The 18,399-nt window shown below is 35.1% G+C and overlaps 2 protein-coding genes across 2 annotated transcripts; both read left to right on the forward strand.

Moving 5' to 3' along the window:
* The first annotated feature begins 974 nt into the window (after positions 1–974).
* Positions 975–4,973, forward strand: LOC132601251 (calmodulin-binding protein 60 A-like). The gene is made up of 5 exons (XM_060314353.1): positions 975–1,063; positions 2,650–3,131; positions 3,428–3,588; positions 3,820–4,024; positions 4,131–4,973. The coding sequence occupies exons 1-5, from the start codon at positions 996–998 to the stop codon at positions 4,631–4,633; spliced, it is 1,419 nt and encodes a 472-aa protein (XP_060170336.1). The 5' UTR covers positions 975–995; the 3' UTR covers positions 4,634–4,973.
* Positions 4,974–13,882: 8,909 nt separating this feature from the next.
* Positions 13,883–17,804, forward strand: LOC132601257 (LIM domain-containing protein WLIM1-like). The gene is made up of 5 exons (XM_060314358.1): positions 13,883–14,356; positions 16,607–16,703; positions 16,809–16,843; positions 16,959–17,048; positions 17,287–17,804. Exons 1-5 carry the CDS (start codon positions 14,219–14,221, stop codon positions 17,464–17,466), a joined length of 540 nt encoding a protein of 179 aa, XP_060170341.1. The 5' UTR covers positions 13,883–14,218; the 3' UTR covers positions 17,467–17,804.
* Positions 17,805–18,399: the final 595 nt, after the last annotated feature.

Here is an 18,399-nt window from a genome sequence, read left to right on the forward strand (position 1 = left end):
AAAAAATCTTATTTTTAGGTGAAGTTACCCTTTAAAGTGGAAAATCAACTTATGATACTACTCAACGATACTTATTTTTCATCAAAATCTTAACCAAACACCTTTGATATTTAAATAAGCATTTTTTTTTTTAAAAGAAGTACTTTTGCAAAGTTGACCTCTCAAAATTTGGCCAAACGGGTTACAACTCACTTTTGCATTTCTACTCCCAAAATTCGTAATCTCTTTTCCTATAGTTTCTTATAAACTATTCAATGATTCAATCGACGATATGATAATTCGTTCATATGCAAAGGTTAAAGTTTAGGGCTGTCCTTTCAAATCTTCTTTGCCCTACGGCCACTATACATTAAAAAAAGAAAAGAAAAGAAAGGTGCAACTCTTCTTTGATGGTATAAAAATAATTAATATGATCATGTCATTTTAAGATAACTGTAGAAAAATTTCTATATAAACGTTGATAGATATATGCTAGATGACTTAATAGTGTAATTATTTTTACATATTAAATGTACAGAAATTAATTAAAGTCATGCAAAGAATATGGAATTTTTGGTCAAGTCTTCCTTTCATTGCTCCTCCTACAACCAACAGTCGAATTAATCAATTGACTTAAGGTTGAGGAGATGAGAAAAGCCTAACTATATATTTATAGACATTAACTCTTGATCTAATGGTCCTCCCTATAACAGATTTTATTAGGTTTATTTAGCCCGTTTTATAAACCGTAACAAGTTAATGATTGTCCAAATTTAGTAAAAATTCCAACAAATTGTTGATCTGGTAAAACAATCTTTAAACTACTAAACGAAATGGAACGGAACTGGGCGAAAAAATCCGACACGCATAATGTGGTAGTTGGGCCCCATAACACGGCTGTTATAATAGTAGAAATGTGGAATACCATTTTTGTCCCTTTTTGTGCATAAATAGTATAGTAGTAGTTGATTTGCATCTTACTGATATAACTCCCACTTGAACAAACTGAAACAACTATGTCACACTTCAAGTATGGAAATGCCGGATATCAAGGAAACAACGTTAAATCTCCTATTTTCACGAGGTAGTTAAAGTACTTCTATCGAAAGAAATTGAGTTTTTTTTTTTTTTAACTTAATTCTTTAATTTGTGTTGTTTTCTTCTAGTGAAGAAGTCTGAACTAGCTAGGCTGCTACTATCCACCATATAAAGTTTATAAAGTTCTTTTAGTCCTTGAAGTATTAAATGAAATGATTATGCGTTAGGTGATTAACAATCTAAGGTGTCGTTTGGTAGAATGTATAAGCTGGGATATCCTAACAATAATTTTTGTACCATATTTATACCTTGTACCAAATATGGTACAAAAATTAGTGCTGGGATATCCAGCTTATACCTTCTTATCCCACTTATATTGGGATTATTTTATACCGTCTTTTAGATGAGATAAATTAGTTATAATTCCGGGATAATTTCGACTATCTACCAAACGACCCCTAAGAGTAATTATTGTCCTATATTAAATTCGCTAGGCATTTTAATCTGGTGGAATAGGGAAAAAAGGTTATAATTAATTGGTTGCATGTAAGTCAAAAAAAAGAAGAAGTTGTACGTTGACTTAGGTTTGGTTTTTTGGTCTTCTATTTTTGTCTTGTTCAGTGTGATAAGGGATGTAGTTTCTCTGTAAGACCTGGTACCTCCCCATTACTTTTTTACAGTCCTTAAATCGTAGTATTAAGGTGAGTAAGATTATGGATTGCTTGTTAATCAGCTGAGGTATATTATTCTTTTATATGGTTTTCTCTTTATGCATTGTATTCTCAAATTACAACCCATAACAATATGTAAATCTGTTGCATATCCTCTGAAATCTTTTTCTTTTTATTTTCAAATTATGCTTCTTGAATTGATTATGATAGTTCTCTTAGCTGAGAATTGTCTTTTTTTGTCCGAATGGATCTGCTTCTGGGTGAAATGGATCGTCGAAAAGTTACTCTGTATAAATAAGGTTGAATTTTATGTGTATATATATAAGATGTTGAATCCCCTTTAACTTCTTAGCGTGTTTACTCATTTTATTTGTTGAATTCCCTTGGTAAAAATGCTCCGCCACTATGAGATGCTTTCATGGCATTTAATTTGTTCGACTAAATTTCTACTTCCAAGTGAGGGAATTTGACTTCGACCAGGCAAAGGTTTTGGTCAATATAAATAGAACATTCAAACAGTTCTAGAATTATTACTGCTACTGATGTTTCATTTGATATGGTACCGTGCTAGTGTTGCCTTGATGTTGCTTTGTGGTTAATTGTCTTGATGCTGAATAAATGTCAGAGGCGGATGTAGCATACCTGACACCAAATTCATCAGAACGCACTACTTTCGACTCAAAAATAAATTTATAATGTAAAATCCACGAAAATAGTAATAAATAGTAGATGTGAACCCATAATTATAAAGATATAATGGGTTCAGTGCTAAAAATCTTAAATCTTAAACTCATAAAACTTAAATCCTAGATCTGCTTCTTTTGATGGTGATGGTGATGGTGTGTGGAGTCTCTGATTAGGATAATTATCTTTGGTTTTGTTGTTATTAGCCTTCAAAAGATCAAAAAACAGTTTGCTGTTTTATCTGCTGACCACAGTAAATGTATCTCATATAAAACAGGACTGCACAGAGAAAATTACTACATTCTACTGAGTCAAGATGTTATTGCTTAAAGTTCCGACAAGATATTCCCCCAGAGGTATATACTGGGGAAATTATTGTTGTCAATGGTACCACTAGTATAGACATAGAATTAGTTGATGCTGTTACAGGGGATCTTGTTACCGATGTACCCGAGGCCTTAAAAGTTGAAATCGTTGTTCTTAATGGGGACTTTGATCCTAGTAGAGATTGGACAGGTGATCAGTTTAATATTAAAATTGTTGGGGGAAGAGGGCGAAGTTCAATGTTCGGGAAAGATCTCTATCTGAATTTGCAAGGAGGCATTGGCAGCATTGACGGAATTAAACTCAAACACCGATCACAGTGGAAGAAGAAAATTGAGCTGAGGCTCGGGGCAAGAGTGGTAGATCTACCAGATACAGTTAAAGTCAGAGAAGCGGTGACAGGATTGTTCCTTGTAAAGGACAAGCGATTATTAAGTATGTATTTTTTTTCTTAAAAGTTTTAAGTTTTGTACACTGTCAGTGTACAAACATTATTCACACCATCAGGTACTTGCTCTGATAATGGTATAAGGTTCAATTACTCAATAGTTGTTACAAAATAATACATTACTTGCCATAGATACTTGATATTTACGTATTTATATGTACATTTGCCTAGACTGTGAAGCAGCTAAACAAAGATGAATTTATGATCTTACTTGCTTGATTAACATTTCTCTGCATATTTTCTGAAGAAAAGATTAGTTGATGCATTTGAGTCATGTTCACAGGAAGCAGTAAACGTAATCGCCCATCACCATCAGATGAGGTATGGCGACTCAAACAGATTGGTAAAAATGGTCCTTTTCATAAGAAGTTGTTTGCAAATCATATCAGAACGGTGGGGGATTTTCTAGCTGAATTCTACAAAGATCCTGCATGGTTACGAGGCGTAAGAACTGACTTCTTCTTCCTTAGAGATTTACTTTCACAATATTTGGTACTTGAATCTTCGACTTTGACATTTTGTTGTTTCATTGTATCCACTAATAAGCACTTCTAGGTGGCACAGAATCTAAACAAATTTGAGTGCACGTGTACTGTGATAGACTTATAGGAGAGTTTATTTCTACTTCAGCTTCATGGTTTGAAGTAAGAAAAAGACTGCTTTGCATTGTTGCAGATACTTGGGCCAACAATGGTTGATCATATGTGGAATGCTGCTTTAACACACGCACAAAGGTGCAAAAGGGATGACAGACAATCCTTGTATCCCTTGGAAACATGTCAAGAAATTGCCATGGTTAACCATCTCGATTCTTTCACTAACAAGCCCAAGAACCAGCAGGAGCCAAGTTTTCCCCCGGTATCACTTGACTACAGTCAGGGTAATTTGGTTACTTAGGAGTTTGCCAAGTTGTGTTAATTTGGATTTTCTTATGGAACTTACCTTTGCAATCTCCTAATCAAGTCGCGTTTTTTATTTCTGTGCAGAGGATTCTTTCCGAAAGCTGACGGAGTATGTTAGTTCTGATGAAGATGTTATATTTGAGGACCCTAAGCAAGTTCCACGTGCTTCTCCGCAATCAACTCCAAATAACCTGCTGCTAGAAGATGATATTCTCGAGTCCATTAATGAATTACTATTATGTGAAGAGCCTGGAAAATCCTTCATTGTGCACTCTAATGAGTACAACGATCATAATATCAAGTCATCGAGTCCAGAGGTGAAGAAACTCCCCTTGGATTTGAAAAGTTGGAAGCAGTGTGTCATTCCTGGCAATGTTTATTGTGCATTCTGTAACGAGGAATCATATGATGACCAACAAAGGAGGGTGAACAATTTTGTATTGTTGCCTCCTGATACAACTGTTTTCAAAGGTTATGGCAAAGGCAAGAAGAGATGGACATTGTTATTTATCTTACTGAAATGGTTCTCGATCAGTAGGAACGTCAAAATTGAGAAGCGAATTACCAAAAGGATAAGATTGTCCTAACAAGCGACAAAAACCATATAGTAAATAATGGATAATTGGTATATGCTTAATGTTGTATAGTAGCAGTATTAATATAGTCGATGCTGCCTTATGTTCCGTATGTTCTGGAGTACATAATGTTAGAAAAATGAAAAGGTATCTGAAAAGGATCGGAAGTGTTCCTCATGGATTAGAAAGAGCTCTCTTTTTTCACTTTATAAGGAATTGTCCTTTTAGTATGCTTATAAAGAGCTACAAAAAGAGCGTGGAACCACGCATATGAGAAGGCATATTTTGAATTTTTTGTTGTTTCAGGAAAGTTGTGAATCTTTATCTTTAAATAGGTAGGCAAGATTGGGGATCCACTTTGTCATGCTCTAGAAAGAGATGCCAAATCTTTTTCTTCTCCAATATATATACAGAAACAGTTATCCTTTTAGTATCCGCGATACAGCTAATTAACATGAATGACACAATGTTGAATCATGATATCATCAGTAGTTTGGTGGAAGCAACAATCTTGGATCTACCCAGAATAGCAATGCAGAGGATGTTCTCACACCTTTTTTGTCTTCACCAAAGTGTTGGATTCAATGAAGAATAATCCAATAAGAGTCCTTTTTTTAATTTTTTTTTTTTAAACTATAATCGTCTTACTTTAGGCAGTATGAGTTCTGCTTATGTACTGCGTATTCTTGCTCAAGATACCATTTTCCTTCCTTTTCCCTTAATTTTTGTTCAGCGATAATTTCTGTATATGTAGTGAACGTTCATGGTTCTGCTTACGTACTACGTATTCTTGCATGTTATTCTAAATGTCCTAGACTTTTCACATCTCTTACCAGGTAAAACATGAGCTTGAACTGGCAGAAAAGAGGTTTTTGGTTGCCAAGAGGTCAGGATCATTCTCCAGGCTACCCAAAAAAAGAAGGGGGCAGAATGCCCCGGACCAGACCAATGGGAGGTGAAAATGCCCCTGGTCCATAAATGTGCACGCTTCAAATCGGACAATGGACCCTGGATAAAAAGAATTTCCGGATCTAGGTGTGGGTGTGAAGAGAATATACCACATTAGTGATGAACGAGAACCCTGGGCTCCTTATAAGGCTTGGACAATCCTTCTCCCTTTCAGCTAGCTTTTGGGGTGTGAGTTAAGCCCAATGCTTAATTTAACAAAGGTTTTGTTCATGTACTTAGGGTGTGTTCGGTATGGAGGAAATGTTTTCCTGGAAAATATTTTCCTAGAAAATAAGTGAATTTCCATTTATTTTCTCATGTTCGTTTGGGTAGTGGAAAAATAAGTTTCTTACTTATTTTCTCATGTTCGTTTGGTTGATAGAAAACGTTTTTCGGAAAATACTCATCCAAGCCTTACTAACTCCAACCCCATGCCCCCAACCCCAGCCACACCCCACTCCCACCCACCCACCTACGCCCCCCCTCCAAAAAAAAAATCTTTTGATTTTTTTTTTGTTTTTTGTTTTTTGCACCCCCACCGCCACCCACACCCCACTCCCACTCACGCACCCCTAGGCCCAACCCCCTCCATTTTTTTTTTGCACCCCCACCCCCAACCACTCCCGTAATCCATACACCACCCCTCCCCCCGCATCCTACCCCCCCCCCCCCACGCACCCACCCCCCCCCCCACAACATTTTTTTTTGAAGTTTTTAATTTTTTTTCTAAACACGACTACATCGCCCATCACCCCCCTCCCCCCTTGCGTGGAATCCATACCACACCAACACCCTCCCTCCCCAACCCCAACATTTTTTTTTGAAGTTTTTTATTGTCTTTTGCGGGTTTCTACACCCCAGACACCCCCTACCCCAAAAAAAATCTTTTCACCACACTCCCCCACGCCCCCCCCCCCCCCAAAAAAAAATACCCCATCACCCCTTCCAAAAGTTTTAATTTTTAACCACGCAAACATTCAAATTTTATAATTGTCAACTTTTTTTTGGAGTGGGGGTGGGGAGGGTGGGGTGCAAAAAACCAAAACAAATGTCAAAAAAAAAAAAAATTAAATTTTTTTTTTTTGGGGGGGGGGGGGGGGGGGAGGGTGAGGGGTGAGGTGGGGGTGCAAAAAACCAAAAAATATCAAAACTTTTTTTTCAAAATTTTTTTTTTTTTTTAGGGAGGGTATGGGTGCGTGGGGGTAGGGGTGCGGGGGTGGTAGGGTGCGAGGTGGGGTGGGGTGCAAAAAAAAATTATTTTTCAAAAAAAATAATTTTTTTGCTGGGGGGGGGGGTAGGGTGCGGGGTGCAAAAAAACAAAAAAAACGTCAAAACTTTTTTTTCAAAAATATTAATATTTTTTGCCGGGGGGAGGGGTGGGGGATAGGGTGCTGACTTTTTTTTCCAAAAAAAATATTTTTTTTGCGGGGGGTAGGGGGCGGGGTTTGGGTGGGAGTGCAAAAAAACAAAAATAATGTCAACTTTTTTTCCAAAAAAAATTATTTTTGGGCTGGGGTGGGGGTGGTGGTGGGGTGGGTGGGGGTTGGGAGTGGTTGGGGTTTGGTGGTTGGGTGGTTGGTGGAATGAACTTGTGAACTTGTTTTCTCTACTTTTATTAGGGAAGTCATTTTCCCCAATTTTGAGGAAAATGTTTTCCAAAATTTTTGACCAAACGAACATGAGAAAATTGGAAAACATAATGTTTTCCTCCATACCGAACACACCCTTAATCTTGAACATTTTAATCTGTGCGAGCTACAGAGCAAGTGCCTGAATTAATATGCATCTCAAAACAAGGAAAAATGGGCAAATATACCCCCCTCAACTTTGAGATATAGAGCACATATATCCCTCGTTTAAAAAGTAGTGCATATTACACTCGTTACACAAATGATGCATATTTACCTTTTTCCTTGACAAACCTATATTTTCTGAATAAAAAGTTATTTTCATGATTTTTTTTAATTAATAATTACCATTTTTCATTTAAAAAGTCAATTCTCCCAATTTCTTTTAACCCTCACGACCCGATCCGACCCGACGTAAGAAATATCCAATTCCCGAGAAAAATCACAGTAAACAGTAACGGCGGCGACTCCACACCAAGCGCCGCCACCAGGTACTGCCTTCCTCTGCAACTCTGGCGTCGTTGAAATTAATATGTGGGTCATTGGCCCCTTTTCCATAGCCAGTGAATACATCAGCATCTTCATTGAAAGATTGGCCATAATTGGTAAAATTTGCTTCACCAACATTTGCATCCACAACATAATTACTAAACTTGTCATCACCAATGTACATTTGATTGATCTATGTAATTACTAAAAGTCTCAGTTGGACCATTACCTCCAACATCATAATTCTTGAAATTGTTTTGAGGAGCATTTCCATGATGCACGAATGAAATTGATGGGAAACGATCAGTCCAGGAGAGTCAACTCGAGGAAAGGGAAAAGCTATTTCAGGGATAACCGAGAAGGAAGCTCAATTGAGAAATTGTATATAGAGAGAAAGAATAGACTTCTATTATCTTGAATGCATGAAATGAATTACATATACAATTGGCTATATATAGCTTAATTGGGAATTGCTGAAAGAATCATAAGAACTGCTACAAAAAGTAACTGAACACTCAACTGCATAACTGCCTAACAACCAATTAACTATTCTAACTAATTCTTGTCATGTCATCTGCCAACTCAGTTGAACTAAAACTAACTTCCTTTACTTGAACAAATACCCCTCCATAAAAAACATCCTTGTCCTCAAGGATTAAACAATGGATATCTATGTCGCAGCTCTGAAAGATATTCCCGAGTAGCCTGGTCTGCAGAAATTCTAGTCCATTTGATCAACACTTAACAAACAGTTTTGTTGCCTCTTTTCATCAATCTTCTTTCCAAAACTTTATTAGTCCGCCCAAAAGATTTCAATCTCATTTTTCCTAGTGAAGGCGCACGAGCTTGCCATGAGAATACTTCTTTCCAAGCAACTCTTGAATAAACATCACAAGTTCTGCTATGAACTGCATTTTTCACCCCCGTAAACCTAATTCGGTCAAATTTGAAGTGGAAGAACTGCTGTTGGCCTTTATTAACAACAAACTTATCCAATCCCCATTGCTTTGCGCCAACTCCGTTATGCTTCTCTTTTTCATTATCTAAAATAATATTCCCGTATTCCATCATGAAAGCATTACAAGAATTCACATTAAAATAACAGACTTGAATAGAGTACCAAGAAGCCAAAGGTACAAAATCAGATATCATGTTATTCCTTGACATTCCATTTCTGTCAGGCATTTGATTGAACATGTAAGGAGCGGCTACATCTCTTCCAAATTTAGAAGATATATCATCTTTATCTTCCGTAAAAAGTGTGGCAAGAAGCATGCCTTCAAGAAATTCAGGTTTCCTTGGGAAGTTAGTTTTAGTTCAACTGAGTTGGAAGATGACATGGAAAAAATTAGTTAGAATAGTTAATTGCTTGTTAGGCAGTTATGTTGTTGAGTGTTCAGTTAGTTTTTGCAGCAGCTGCTATGATTCTTTCAATAATTCCAAATTGAGCTATATATATCCAATTGTACATCTAATTGATTTCATACATTCAAGATATAGAAGTCTATTCTTTCTCTCTCTATACAATTTCTCTCAATTGAGCTTCCTTCTCGGTTATCCCTGAAATAGCTTTTCCCTTTCCTCGAGTTGACTCTCATGGATTGATCCTTTCCCATCGATTATCATTCATGCATCATTCCATCAGTACAATAAGATGTGAAATTTTGGTTGCCTCCAACGTAAGAAACATCCAATCCCTGAGAATTCTCAGGTTATTGCCGTCGTTACTATTTACAGTGGTTTTTCTCAGGGATTAGGTATTTCTTACGTCGGGTCGTGAGGGTTAAAAGATATTGGTTGGATTGATTTTTTAAATGAAAAATAGTAACTTTTAATTTTAAAAATCAGGTAAATAATTTTTAATTCAGAAAATATAGATCTGTCAAGGAAAACAATAAATATGCACCATTTGTGTAACAGTGAAGGTATATATGCACCACTTTTTTTTAACAAAGACTATATTTGCTCTATCCCAAAGTTGAGGGATATATTTGCTCCTTTTCCCTCAAAATTATAATGTAACATCTGCCAACACTTGGGAGTTCAGATAAGTGGTACTCAGATTATGTAGATATACTGCTCAAATTTAACCATGTAAATGGTTTCCATGATAAACGATTAGGGTGTGTTCGGTATGAAAGAAAATATTTTTTAATTTTCTCATATTCGTTTGAGCAAAAATTTTGGAAAATATTTTCTTTAGGAAAACAAGTTCCTTAAGAATAGAGAAAATGACTTCCCTAATTAAAGTAGGGAAAATAAGTCCACAAATAGCATTTCACCAATCACCGTACCACCACCCAACCCACCTCCCAACCACCATCCCCCAACAACTCCCACAACCTCCACACACCACACTCTCCCCCAACCCTAAAAAAAAAATATTATCTTTTTTCTCAGAAAAAAGTTTTAAAAAGTTTTTTTGTTTGGTTTTTTACACCACCCCCACTACCCCACCAGCCCCCTCCCATTTTTTTTTTAAAAAAAAAGTTTAGAAAAGCTTTTTTTTTATTTATTTTGATTTTCTACGACACCACCCCCTCAAATAAATTATTTTAAAAAAAAAAAATTGAAGAAAATTTCTTTTTCGATTTTCTATAGCCCCCTACCCCCTCCCGATTTCCTACTTCATATTTAATTTTACCTTTATAAAATATTTACAAAAGTGGAAAGTTAGTATGGTTAAATTTGGTGTGGGGTGGATGGTGGGGTGGGTTGTAGTTGGGGGATTGGGGGGCGGGGGTGGGGGGATAAGCAAAAATTTCTCATTTTTTATAAAAGTTAAATAATATATATGAAATAGAAAATTTGAAAAAGGATGGTGGGTGGGACGATTGGATAGAGCGGTGAGGGTGGGGTAGGGGTAGGTGAAGATAAAGTGCGGTGGATGGTGGTGGTTAAGTGTGGGAGGAGGGGGTGGATGCTAGGGGTAGGTGGGGTTGGTGGCTGGTGGATGCTTGGGGTGAGTGGGTGCTTGGTGTGTGGTGGGTGTAGGGCTTGGTGTGGTATGGGGTGGTGGGGTTGGGGGGGGGGGTATGTGGGGATTGGTTTGTATTTTTCAAAAAATATTTTCCACCAATCAATCGAACATGAGAAAATAAGTAAGAAATTCACTTATTTTCAAAGAACAAATTTTCCAGAGAAACTTTTTTCGTGGAAAACATTTTCCTCCATACTGAACACACGCTTAATTTATAATTGTTGGGTTCAAGCTAGCTTGCAGCCGTATTTTATTTAGCAAAAGTGATCATATATTTTTTTGTGGAGGGTTTTGTCTTTGTATGATGCTCTCTTGTCTTTTGCATATACGTATTGTAAGCAGGGACGGATCCACCCTTAAAGATGGGAGTCGCATGGCACCCCCTCGATTAATCAATTTTTTATATACTTATATTGTAATTTACTCAAATTAGGTTAAATATTTGATCCTGCCACCCCCAATCGTAAATTAGACAAACGTACTACGGCTGGTAGACACAAGTTTGAATCTATCTTGAATATTTTCTGACTCCCATTTTTCTTTGCGCTTTTTACTTCGCGCTTTTTAATTCCTTCGTACCAGTAATTCCCTTTTCGGCCCTCCTAATTTTCTATTTATCCTTTTATTATTTATATTGTCATTCCTCTTTTCTATTATTTTATCTGTGATCTCTTGCGAGAAGACACAAATAAAAACTTCAAAATCTCCTCAATTAACTATTTCTCTTAATCATAAATCTGTTACTATTTAAATAAAAAAACTTGGATCTCAATGGAAATTTTGGATTGAGATCAAAATTCAATTTTTTTAACTTCATCCATGTTTACTTGTCTATATTTGACTTGGACCACTCTTAATAAGTAATAAATAAAATGAGAAATGAATTAGAGTACTTAATAATGAGGGTAAAATAGGTATAAAATGGTAAATTATGTCTTGGTTTATCAAACTATATAATTTACAAGTAAAAATGGACATATATTTTTAATATAATGCACAAATAAAAATGGACGGAGGGAGTGTCCTATAAAAATTTATGCTATTCTATAATTGTTAAATTCAATTTAAATCACTTTACTACTTAAATTGTGATGAAAATTTCGTAAGCACCTCTTAGAAAAAACATGAAATTTATGATTTATTTTTGTGAACTTGTAGTTTATCCAATTCTACATTTACTTATGGGTAGTATTTACCTATTGAAGAATTTTTCTATTATTTTCCTAATTTTGATTGGAGTAATTCCCTTATTGAAAATGTTATTTTACTTGTGCAAATTTATTTTTTAATATACATAAGAGATGCAAGTCCCTTGGTCAAAATATTGATTTTACTTCTGTTGTTTATGGGTGTTAATGAGTGTGATTCCTTGTTTAAGATGCTAATTATGTTCGTTTCTTAATTTTTGAGATGTAATTTACATATTTGCAAATAACTAAAAGTCTTATTATGTTGTCCCGAATAAACTAAAACGAGATGGACCCGACTCAAATACAAGTTCCTAACAAGATGTACATTAAAGAAAATTGTGACACCCGCCATCTTCAAATCCTAGATCCGCCTCTAATTGTAAGCGAAATCTTGCTTCGATTAATAAAATCTAGGACCTATTTACTCCTTTTGTTCCGGTGACAATATTTCTCTTTAGATTCCTTTTTTAAAAAAGATTAATAAGATTTTAAAATTATTTCGTTTAACTTTTTCATTTATTTAAATAATGACAAAAAAAATTGTAATTTCATAAATGATCTGAATTTAAAATTATAATTTTCAAAAATTTCTTCTTTATAATTTCATGTACTATAATCAAATTATAAGTATCACCTAAACTTAAATTTAAACGGATGGAATTGTTTTAAACGGATGGAATTGTAATATTTTCTCCAAAAGGAGGAGATTCACAACTGCCACCAGTGATTGTGAGTTGTGAGTAGGCCAACGCGAATCCCACTTTCACATAGATGACAAAGAGCGTGACGTGGCTTTTACGGATTCAAAAGCGGTCGTTCACTTTTACTGCCAGATAATTATTCGCTAAGAGAATTCTCTAATCGAAAGAATATTTAGACTAGTGGAAAATCCGTTCATTTTTACTTGTTTTGTATTTACTTGACATACTCATTAAGGAATCATAAATAGAATAACGATTTTACAATATCATCTTTAATTATTACTAAATCAATGATCGAAATAAATCAAACATATTTTAAAAGTTATGAAATCACTAATAATTTCTTAATGTTTCTAACTCAATCACTAATAACAAGGATAAAATAGGGTAAATAATTTCTTGATTTTCCAAATTGAATAAATAAAAATAAATATTTATTTTTAATATACATGACAAGTAAAAAGGGACTAGAGAATAGTTAGTGTTGTGTGAGACTGTTTTTTACCTCACAAAAATATGTACCCAAAAATATGAACTTTGGATTCCGCTGTTTCATAGAAAGAAAATCTCAAACAATTAATATCAATTGAAAAATAAGAGTAATAAACACATTATAAAAAATAAAAAAAATCGACATTAGTAGACCCAAAGGAACCGACAACAGCGAATCCGAGTACTAAATAGCACTGCGTTTACGGTGCACAAAAACCAAGCTTTTGTCCTGTCTGAAACGCCAAAATTCTCTCAAGTCTTAAACCCTGACACATATGTTCTCCCATTGATTTCCACAGCAAACCTTGTTTTGTCTCGAAGGCATCAATAAGCACATACTATCCAATTACTTAAGTTTACTACTGATAATATATAATCAGATTACTTAAAAATAATTTTAAATAATTCAATTTAGTATGTATGCACCTGCACTTTTTTAGGAAATAAAATATCTCGGTATCTTACAATTTAAATAAAAAAAAAAAATTCAGATCTTTTATATGTTTTTTTCAGATCTTTTATGTAAAATGAAGATTTATTGTAAAAAGGTCATAAAACTAAATAAAGTTTGTAAAGAGCCAAATAATCATTTCTCCCCAATTTTTTTTAATATTATATAATATATGAGGAAATAGGATTCTTTGGCCTCTTACAATTTGAATAGAAGAATATGATTTTTTAAAATCTTTTATGTGTTTTTTTAGATCTCTCTGGCAAAAGAATTATAAAACTAAATAAAAATTATAAAGGGCCAAATATATAGCTTAAATATGTGACAAAAGAATCCGTCATTATTGACGGCTAATATTTGCCCACATTTCTTAAAGCATGCTTGGCTTCTGCTACCACTACAAAAACACATTTCCCCTTAATTTTAAGTTTCAAATTCTTTTTAAACTATTTGAATTTTGAAAATCTTGAATATGATTTCTTAATCTGATTTTCAATTATCAATTTAATATTTTATGTCAAAGTTTGATCGGACATAAAGTATAATTCAAAATTCAAACACCATAATGTAAAGGAAAAATTGTGTCGTAGCTGTAAAATAAGTACTCTTGTGAGTAGAGAGAGAGAGAGAGAAAGGAAGAAAGGCTATCTTGAAAAAGAGAAAAAAGGTTCTTCTTTTTGTTCATTGAATTGAGTGGAGATCTGCAGCGAAAAAGCAAATGGCAAGTTTTGCAGGGACAACTCAGAAGTGTAAGGCTTGTGACAAAACTGTATACTTGGTGGATCAGCTTACTGCTGACAACAAGGTTTATCATAAAGCTTGTTTCAGATGCCACCATTGCAAGGGTACTCTCAAGGTAATACAAACACTTTTTGACACTAAAACTCTTGTCTTTTTAGAATTTTTAGTATGGCTTATACTTCTGCTTGCTTGAGATCATATATGGTGTATATTTATATGAGAAGCAAAGCTATTTCCTACTCTAGATAGATATTTTCAAGATTCTTATTAGTTTCTTATAGAGAATTAGCCTAAGTGGCGGAGCCAGGATTCTCACTAATCGGATTCGACGTAAACACATGGATTCATCATAGTATATATACACACAATTTTTTTAAAAAAAGATTGATTAATTTACACAATGTAATTTTTCCGGCGAAGGGGTGTCAATTGACTCCCGTGGGACAAGGGTAACTCCGCCACTGAGTGGGCTTGTGAATAGGGGCAAGGAAAGCAAGAAGAGGCAAGGGTTAGTATTTGAATCCACAGTAAGAAGTTGCAACTTCAATCTCTTAGTGTGCTTTGTTAGAATTGAAAGATTGGTTTTGGTTGGGAGATCCATGATGTTCCTCTATTATCTGAAAAGAACAGACAATTGAACTAATGGATGCTTTCTCTGCTAGGTTATGTTTGTCAGATTGTTTCGACTTGCCCCTTTCAAAGGTTTGAGTTTTGGATAGTTTTTCCCCTTGCGTGAATGATAACCAAGTGAACTTTCTGCAATTGTAAGGGAAGAGTAATTCTTTGATAGTATTACGGTTACAGATTTGATGGTAACTTGTCGACAATGAGACATTTAATGGGGTATCTCTGGACTCCCTTAACTCTCGTAAATTGTGACTAAAATTGGACTGTGAATACATGGACTCTAGGTAACTATGTGTTTAAGGATTGATATGAAACATCAAAATGAGATAGGTAAAAATTTAAATGATCTATTTAGAGAAAGATCGTTCACTGTCTATATCATTCCAACAACCAATGGGTTGTTTGTGTTCCCATTTCCACTTTTCTACCCGCTAATTTTGATTTTTTGACTTATTAACTTGAGACTCCTGATATATTGGTTCGCATTCTTCCCCATTCGAATATATGCTTAATACTAAGAAATCACAGCTATGAAGTGGATTTCTGATTTTTGTTGTTTAAAGAGGAACACTTTTATTGGATCATTTGGGATGTTAATTAGAAAACCAATTATTCAGGTCATCATAGTCACCTATGGGTGCTCTGGTAGATCATTATGCTTTTCCATTTTTCTTCATTTCCTTATGATCTTTCTACCTTGAAGTTTCGGTCCTTTGAATGTTATCTTAATTTTTTTATTCCCCTAAAGGATTGCTTTGTTGGTTACTGTCAAAGAATGTTGTAATAAAATATTCCACTGTAATGGATCTAAAATATTCGATTGTTCAAGGGTTGCCATTTCTTTGAATGTTTCCACTTCCAACATGTCCTTCTCCGAGCCCCGTGAAAAAGGAGGGTTCTACAAGTTTGATGACCCTCAAATGGGAGTATGAAATCGTTGGCCGCAATGTACTTGCAAGGAAATGGGTATCCATGGTTTTAGTTGCATATGAAGCAAATTGTATTAAAAAAATTAATCTATTTTTGTCCTTTTAATTGAAATAGACCCCAATTCTCTAAGAAAACGAGGATACTTCATTGGGAATAGCCGGGATATTCTGTCAGTTAGTGAACAACAAACATGGAATACCAACGCCCCTTTGGCATGGGTATAATTGAGGAATACGTAAGTATTGTTCCTCTTCTTATTTTAGGATGGAAATATGTAAGATTGCTGACATGTATAGAAGCATGGGAAGACATTCCGTCATAATTATTATTTACGTAAAAGCTTTGCCTTCACTCTTTACCTGATAATTTAACTGGAGTATTGCAATTGCATCCTCGTTTTATCCATTTCAAATCTCAGTTCAATAGCTACTGCACTACCTCTATTATATTGGTTTTAAAACTTGACTTCACCTATCAGTAATTGTTCCTACTGCAATGGTTGCTCAACTCTGATTTTGGGATTCCATGAGACTTTTTATTTCATACAACTTTGTTAGCACAGTAATCTATCATGGTCTACGAGTTAGTTGTACAGATGAAGAATACAGAACGAAACTGCTATTTGCTTCATCAGTCGAAAGTACAAAATCTGGTGTAAGCTTCTCAGATGGATTTACTAGTATTTAGAGTACATAGAATCTCCATTTTCTCCTTCGTATCTTTGGCATAGCTGTAGCACCTTGTTTTCATGAGGTTATTTCAAAGATATCTTGATCTTATTTTCCTTTTCATTTTTAATGTTTTGTAGCTGAGTAATTACAACTCCTTCGAAGGAGTTTTGTACTGCCGGCCTCACTTTGATCAGCTTTTCAAAATGACTGGAAGTTTGGATAAGAGTTTTGAAGGTTGCTAGATAAAGTTCGCAAGCTGATTTTTCTTCTATTTCAGTTTTCAGCACTTCCCCTTCTAAAACTAGTCTCTTCTTACTCTTTATTTCTTTTTCTTTTTAGGAGCTCCAAAAACAGTCAGGGAACGGTCTGATCAGGTATTCCATGATCACTACTTTCGAGACTCTTCCTCTAGCATTTTAAATCATACATATTGCGCGTTTCATTTTACCTGCTGAACTTATAATTGATTGCCTCATATTAATCTCCCAGGGACAATCAAACAGTAAGGTTTCGAGTTTGTTTGGCGGAACTCAAGATAAATGTGTTGCTTGCAAGAAAACTGTTTACCCCCTGGAAAAGGTATTGACAATTTCTTTCGTTGTCTAATGGTAGCTAATCGGAAAAAATGCAGCCCCGGCAGATAGGCCGTTTCAAAATACTTTAGCACGTATCTGAAAAGTTGAGCTCTCTCAGGTGGCTTTCAATTGCATTTGTATTCTTATCACCAGAAAAATAAGAAGTTCCATTGTTGGACAACTGAAGTGTTAGCTTCTTCTTATATTGGAAAATGCTTATAGTGCCACTGTTGCTTTTACAGGTTGGAGTGGATGGCACTTCATACCATAGGGCTTGTTTCAAATGCAGCCACGGCGGCTGCGTGATTAGTCCATCAAACTATGTAGCGCACGAGCTGAAGTTGTACTGTAGGCACCATCACACCCAACTCTTCAAGGTGAGAGGAAACTTCAGCCAGATGGAAGACCATGAAAAAAACTAAAGGGGTGACTGAGAGCACAATAGCATGAGCCATGCCATGCAATGAACTTTTTCATGTTCATTTGAGTTTTAAATATAAGGGGTAATCGGCTTTCAGTCGAGAGTTGGGCCAGTTTGGTGTTCTGGTTCACACATACAATTCAAGACTTATCACATATATCTATATATGACATCTTCGTGAAAGTCAAAAGAAGAGTTTCCTTCATTGTCTGTTTTGGTCTATCAGTATGTGCTGTAACTACACTAATACATTTTTATGCTTCTACAAAGTGCACAATGTAATTGCTGTTGTGCTTCTGAAATTTCTTATGGATTTTTATGTAGGGAGAGTTTATTTCCCTTAGTTGATAATTAAATCTGCATAAATTTGTATAAATAGTGCAAGGAGACGGTAAATCTAGGAGGAGAGTTAGGTAGCGTGCTACGTTAATGGCATGATCTAAGTTTGATTCATCCAAGTTTGTTTGTTGTATGATTAAGCAAACAAAAGTGTACAGTATCTCACAATTTAAGCTTTTAGATAAGATAACCACATAATTCAAGTATTATGGTCAAGAAACTGCGGAGTGAGTTTAGCATTTCCTTCCAGAAATGAATCAAATTAGCACTCTGCCTCTTAGTTTATATCTGACTAGCTAAAAGAGTTGAATTCTCGAACAAGATCACCAAGTCTGGACTTTATATTGTTACATAAAAGGTTCTTTTCAATCTTTGAAGTTGTAAATGGTGAATAAGATTTCTTAAATAAGAGCCGTCTTTGAAAAGCAGTTATGATATTTAGAGATATCACTCTTGTGCCATTGGAGACTCTAAAGCAAATAAGGAGGAAAAACAAAGGGAAAAGTCTGATGTGAGAGAGAAAAAGCACCTTCTCTTGCTTTGTGCCTAATAGTGAAATCTTGTCCGGGAAAATCTACAGGGAAAAAAATGGTTC

Source organism: Lycium barbarum, chromosome 1, assembly GCF_019175385.1.
Source record: "Lycium barbarum isolate Lr01 chromosome 1, ASM1917538v2, whole genome shotgun sequence".
Lineage (NCBI taxonomy): Eukaryota > Viridiplantae > Streptophyta > Magnoliopsida > Solanales > Solanaceae > Lycium > Lycium barbarum.